This window comes from Piliocolobus tephrosceles, unplaced genomic scaffold, assembly GCF_002776525.5.
Source record: "Piliocolobus tephrosceles isolate RC106 unplaced genomic scaffold, ASM277652v3 unscaffolded_37439, whole genome shotgun sequence".
In the NCBI taxonomy this organism is placed as follows: domain Eukaryota; kingdom Metazoa; phylum Chordata; class Mammalia; order Primates; family Cercopithecidae; genus Piliocolobus; species Piliocolobus tephrosceles.
The window spans coordinates 1-6,613 of NW_022321464.1; the positions used below are offsets into that span (position 1 = coordinate 1).

The following is a 6,613-nucleotide window of genomic DNA, read 5'->3' on the forward strand; positions in this document are numbered from 1 at the left end:
TCATGCCTGAGTAAGTTCTTAATAAATGCTTTCTGAATGGATGGACGGAAGAATGAATGAATGGCTACATGAATGAAGGAATCAACTTCTTTCTCCTCAGTGGGCGTGTGTGGGCACAGCAGGCTGACGCTCGCCTGTAAGCGAGCCCAACCCCTCCTCCCTGGCACTAGGAGCTACAGCTCTCTGTGTTTCTCTTCAGGCTCCTCGAGCTCCTGGATCTTCTTCTGGGGCAGCGCCGTCTTCCAGAACTGGAACCTGTGGGCCTTCAGAGCCCGGCCCACTGCAGGCTGTAGGTTCAGCTGTAGGTATTGCTCCTCCTGGTCGAACAGCGGCCAGTGTGGCAGACCCTCGCCGTTGGGGTTCCTGTAGACATGCCGTCCCAGCAGGGCGATACGAGGGTCATTCTGAGCCCCTGGAGCCCAGACCTGAGCACCCTGAGTCTGGTCAGGCAAGGCAGCCAAGCAGGCCAGGTGGGCTTGGGCAGTGAGGGGGGCGTCTTCCAGAAACAGGAAACAAATTCCCTCCAGCTAGTGTCAGCTCCAGTGGGGGCGGGGTAGCCGGCTCTGATGTGTCCCTCTCTCTGAGAGGGAGACCCTGCCAGTGGCACAGCACTGGTGCCCACCCTCCAGGCAGAGCAGGGAGATGGAGCATGTCCACTGCCCCACGGCACCCCCACCCTGTCCGAGTGGGTCCCGTGGCTGGGGAAGGGGCTATCATGTGATTAAGGATGCGGGTGTGATTATGAGGTCACCCCAGACTAGGAGATTGCTGGACGGGCACAAGCCTCCCAACCCGGGGAGGTTGAGGCACGGGTGTGACGTCTCACCCGTTTCGAGCAAAGTTGGCCCAGTACTTCATCGTCTTTCTGCTTAGCCGCTCCTCCTCCTCAGTGAATTTAACTGCAGAGAGGAAGGGGACCTGTGTCTTGGTCAGGATGGCCCAACTCAGCATCCCAGGTGGAGCTTGTCTATGGCCCCCAGCCCTCGGCCCCCAGTCCCGCTTCTCTGCTTTTTCTCCCACCACCCTCAGAAGCCAGCCCTCCCCTTTTCCAAACTTTTCCCTTAGCCCAGGCTCTGGCTGACTCCATCCTGGGCTCCTTCCTGGCCCTGAAGGCCCCTTCTTCCTTCTGTCACTGGGAGTCATTGAAGAAACAAACGTCCTGGAAACCTGCTCTGCACCAGGCAGACACCCAAGGGTGGGGAGGGACGGAGGGAGCACAGGCCACAGTCTGAAGAGTCATGAATTCTAATCCTGGCACAGCCTCTGGAGCTGTAAAATCTTGGACACCTGATCTCATCCTGTCTCTGAGCCTCAGTTTCCTTATCTGGGCAGTGAGGACAATCAATCACCCCTCAGGGACCCAGCCCACCCACCGGGAAAGGAAGAAGACTCACCGTAGTTGCCCCAGAAGAAAGTTCCGAAAACAAAAGAAACCTCATCACCATGGTTTGCCTTCACGTGCGGCGGCCTGATGTTTTTGACCCAGCTGGGCTGATGCTGGAACTCATAGAAGTACACAGGGGCCCGGGAACCTGTGGGGTGGACAGCCTGTGACACAGTGGCCCCTCCCCTGAAGCCTTCTTGCCTCACCCATGGTGATAAGATACCTAGGTCCAAAGCTGGCCGGAATCTGGACAGTGGGGTGTGGAGCCCCAGGCTGGGGCAGGAGCAGAGGAAGAGACGGGATAAATCATGGCCTTGGACTTCTTAGCTGTATCATCTTGGGCAAGTCACTGAAGGTCCCTAACTTCAATTTCCTCATCTGTGAAACGGGGAAATGTCTGTCTCTTGGGCTAGCCATGAGGATTTACTGCAGTGATGGACCTCAAGTGTCCCAGGGGCCCAAAAAAAAAATGAGTGGCGACCGGGACAGCAGCAGGTCTCACCTGGGACCCACAGCCCTGAGCTGTACCCCTGCCAGTCAGGCCTTAGGTCCAAATATACTCACGCTGAAAATGTGCTACTTGGAGTGCAGGGATCACGAACATGGAGTCTGCCATCATCTCCTGGAACTGGGCTTGGAGGCTCTGGGGCTCCCCATTGTCCCCAGCGTACTCCTCCATCAGCAGGTCACCAAATGTAGGAGGCAACATCTACCCCAGGTGGATCAGGAAGAGGCAGGTTAGGCTGGATGTCAAGGGCAAGGAGGAGGTGGCCTCGGGCTTGGGGAGACGGACCGTGAAATGCAACAGGAAGTGGGAGCAAAGGCAAGGCTCTGAGGTGACCCCACCCCCAAACACACACACACTCGGGCCTTTGCTCATGGGGGTCACTACATAGGCAGGGTATCTGGGGGTTGAATTTCCTCTGCCTCAGGACAGGAGAGGAGCCCCTCTCCACTGGCGAGAGACCCCAGGAGCCTTACCATCAGCGTTAACATTTTCTGCAGAACAGCCTGGAAGGCCTCTCTGTCCATTTCCTTCTGGGTGTCATAGATACTTGTGTCCTGGGTGGCCGGGAGAGAGTCTACAGTTGGGGATGGGATGAGTCTGGAACTACTAAGCCCTGAAAATCCCCCACTACCAGATGGGCTCCCCAGGCACTTGACAGCTTGGGTTGGGCCTCACACTGGGGTTGATCCAGCCAAATTCATCATTGTTGACACCAATGATGCTGGGGACAGGTTGAAACTCAGCAGAGGCCAGCAGCTCCTGCGGGTGCCTGGGCAGGAAGACCCCATCCACCACTCCAGGGATCATCATGTTGAAAGGCTGAGGGGAAATGCAAGGTCAGGGAAGAAGGTTGGGTCCCAGACATCTTCCGATGACCTCTGAGTACCTTCCACTCTTTCCCGGTTCATCCCCAGATGCTCATATCCAATCAATGCCTGGCTCGGGCATGCACCAATCTTCAGTCTCCACCCAGGGCTATGATACCCAGACAGGCAAATAAGGTAATGTGCCCAGGGAATATGAGGACAATGCAGGCCTGCCAGCCCCATGCCTCTTGCACCCCTTCCTCTACACCCACATCCATTTAGACCAACCTTGTTAATTGCAAGGATCTCCTCTTTACTCTTGCCCCTCAGGCAGCCCACCAGGGCCTCAGAGTCAACTTTGTCACAGGCTGACAGATTGGCGACCACCTGCAAAGGGACGAGGCAGGGGCTGGCTCATCCTTCCGGGTAGAGAAGAGGAGTTTGCCCAAGGCCCTGGCCAAGAACAGGGACACCCCAAATCTCACAGGGTACTGCGTATGAATTCCTGCAGTTCTGGCACTGTTCCAACTCAGAAGTTGCAGACATAGGAGCCATCCCATCTGCCTAGATGGTTCTCCTCATGATGGGGATCCCTAGGGTGACAACTTTGCACAGAGGCCACAGAACAAAGTTGGCCTCTGCAATGGCAGAAGGATGTGCATTCTGACCCTGGAGCCCGCAAGCAATTCCAAGGTAGGCGGCAGCTCCTGGGGGATGCTCCCTGATGGCCCTTGTCATCCTCACTTAACAGACAGAAGGGGAGGTAGCAGGCCTAGCCCTCCACAGCTGAGGGCACTCACCGTGGAGATAACATCTGCTGAGCTGGCAATGAGGCAGGGCATGAGGGCCACGCCACTCTCCATGATGGCCGCATGGAAGAGTCCTTGGGACATGGGGGACACAACAAGCGAAGACACACTCGTGCCACCCGCAGACTCGCCAAAAATGGTGACACGGTCAGGGTTGCCTCCAAAGTGGGCGATATTCTGCCGGACCCAGCGTAGTGCGGCCACTTGGTCCAGGTAGCCCCAGTTGCCAGCTGCATGCTTGTCTCCAGTGCTGAGAAGTAGCAGGGACAGGGATCACAGGGCTGTTCTGGCCCTGCTCAGCCCTCATTGCACAGCCCAGCCCAGCCCTAGTCTCACCTGAAGAAGCCCAGGACACCCAGGCGGTACTGGATGGTGACCACCACCACGTCCTCAAAGGCGGCCAGCATGGAACCATCATACATGGAAGCCATGCCAAAAACAAGCCCACCACCATGGATCCACACCATCACCTGGGGAAATCAAGGCAGCTACCACGATGCTCCCACCCAGCCTGAACCCCACCAGGGCCACTACCTAGACCAACCAGTGCTTTGCCTCTGTCTACCTCCCCATTAGAACTCCAGCACAAATTCATTACATGAGCCAATTGTTAAGCATCCAAGATCTATCAGGAAGACCAGCCCCTGTATCAAAGCCTGGTTTCATCAGCCCTAGAAAACTCACCGAAGTGGAAAGAAAAGGGGTGTCTCCCTGACGGCTCCACATGAACATTAATAAAAAATGTCCTTAGCCTGAACCACATAGGGAGACCCCCTTTCAACAGAAAATGTTTTAAAAATTAGCCAGGCATGGTGGCACAGGCCTGCAGTCCCAGCTACTGGGTAGGTTGAGGTCGGAGGATCACCCTGGAATTTGAGGTTATAGAGACCTATGTTCATGCCACTGTATTCTAGCCTGTGCAACAGAGCATAATGCCATCTCTAACAAAAAAAGTTTTTGTGGCCGGGCGTGGTGGCTCACACCTGTAATCCCAGCACTTTGGGAGGCCGAGGCAGGCAGATCACAAGGTCAGGAGATCGAGACCTTCCTGGCTAACACGGTGAAATCCCGTCTCTACTAAAAAATACAAAAAAAATTAGCCTTGCTTGGTGGCCAGCGCCTGTAGTTCCAGCTACTCAGGAGGCTGAGGCAGATGAATGGCATGAACCCAGAGGCAGAGCTTGCAGTGAGCCAAGATTGCACCACTGCACTCCAGCCCGGGCGACAGAGCGAGACTCTGTCTCAAAAAACAAAAAAAAGTTTTTGTGTGTGCCCATTCTCATAGACCCAACAGATTATCCATGGCTGGGGTTCTTGGTCACCTCAAGGTGCAGCCCTTGGGCACTTGGGTGGATCTCCTGGGCATGAGTTGGCTGGGTGAGTCCTGAGTCCAGCCCAGAACCACAGCCTTTGACCTCTGGGAGCAGCCAGAACTCTGTGACACCATGCCCAAGGGTCAGCTACCCAGCCTGGGTAAGGAGCATTTCTTGGACCTGAGAGTGAGAAGCTTCTCAGCACAGTCCACTCTGCAGCAGGGCCTGTGCTAATATTGTCCTTTCTACCTACTTGCAGAAGAACTGTCCTCCAACCCCCAGTGAATTGTGGCCTGACACCCACCGGCAGGTTAGAGCCTTCATGGCTATAGGCCGGCGTGTAGATGTTGAGGTACAGGCAGTCCTCGGACATGGGGACCGAAGGGATGGTCACATTTAACTGGCTATAAAATTCTGACTCCAGTGCAGTGAGGTCCTGCAGACACCTAGTAACCAGGGCAAATAATCAGTCCAGGGACCGGGCTGTGGCCAAAACTAGACCCTGGGTTCAGATGTGCTCCCAACAACCCTCAGCCCCTCTCACAATACCCTGCCCACACATGATCCCTCCCATAAATCTCTTCCCACCAAGTTACAGGCCACAGGCTCTGGGGAAGCTGGGATGGAGCTTGGACTTCCAGGGAGGTCTCGAGGTCATTGAGGACCTTGGGTATCATCCTCCCGACAACGGAAAACTTAACTTTCAGGGGTTTCTATGAGAACCATTGGCTGCATGTGCTGACATTCACCACTATATCGCTGTACCCCCTGAGGCCTGGCACAGGGGAGTAGCCCACATATGTGTGCTACATGAGTGAATGGATGTTAATTTCTCACGAGAAGGGCAGTGGGATGTCCCTCATCCCAAGTCTAAACTCTCAAAAACTCATCATTCCCACACGGCCTCCAGTTGGAAAAATATACACGTGTCTTGGCCAATGGCTCCTGGCCCTGTCGGTGGACACAGTGACTGTGGAGAGCGCGGGTCCCCAGGAAGCTACCACTACTGTTTTCTTCAGCTATTTGCAACATCTGCCACTAGAGTTAGGGGCTCCTACAAGGTTCATAGAGCTACATCGAACCTTTCCCAGAGACACCTGCCCCTGGTGGCAGAGAAAGCTTGGCATAACCAGAATCTGGGGAGATCTGTGTCTCTGCCCCTCCCTTCAGCACCTGGAGCCAATGCCTCCCGAATGCCAAGCCTTGAGCCAGGAGTCTGAGAAGTTATTCACCCTCCGCAGCCTCAGCATGCTCATTGGAAAAATGCACGTGGGGATCCACGAAACTCAGAAGGAAAACTGGATGTGGGGGTTTAGGTGACATGATAATTGTAGCCTAGCTGAGTTCAGAGCACCCCACCCCTGCCCCAGGGCCTGGAGTTCCCTAGACCCCTGGGAGAGCTTACATGGCCGGATGGGTGGTTCCATCCCTCACACCACTCCAAGATTCAGGGGGCTCAGGGGGTGCAAATCGCAGCGGACCTAGAGGTGGCTTGGCAAAGGGAATTCCCAGGAAGGTATGGACCCCGGTATCGGTGCCCCTGACATGGACAAGACTCCCCAGCACCTGGCCCGTGTATGTGGTCCGGATGGGACTGGCAGAGTCCTGGCCTGTGGGCAGAGAGAGAGATATCACAGTTGGGTCTGTCCAATTGGTTGCCCTCCCAGACTGTTGGTATTGCTGCCTCCTTGCCATCCTCAGCTCAGCTCAAGGGATCCTGATCTATAAACACAGGCTTTACGAACTTCCTGCCTGTAACACTCCCTTCCCGCTCTGCCTTCCTGGGCCTGTCT

At 55.4% G+C, this 6,613-nt stretch overlaps 1 protein-coding gene across 1 annotated transcript; it reads right to left on the bottom strand.

Annotated features, from left to right (window-relative positions):
• Positions 1–6,607, bottom strand: LOC113223004 (cocaine esterase-like). The gene is made up of 11 exons (XM_026452575.1): positions 6,226–6,607; positions 5,125–5,266; positions 3,844–3,977; positions 3,499–3,757; positions 2,987–3,085; positions 2,568–2,711; positions 2,366–2,446; positions 1,949–2,093; positions 1,395–1,532; positions 827–899; positions 1–363 (listed from the first exon to the last, which is right to left on the bottom strand). Exons 1-11 carry the CDS (start codon positions 6,513–6,515, stop codon positions 174–176), a joined length of 1,695 nt encoding a protein of 564 aa, XP_026308360.1. The 5' UTR covers positions 6,516–6,607; the 3' UTR covers positions 1–173.
• Between the last annotated feature and the right edge of the window lie 6 nt (positions 6,608–6,613).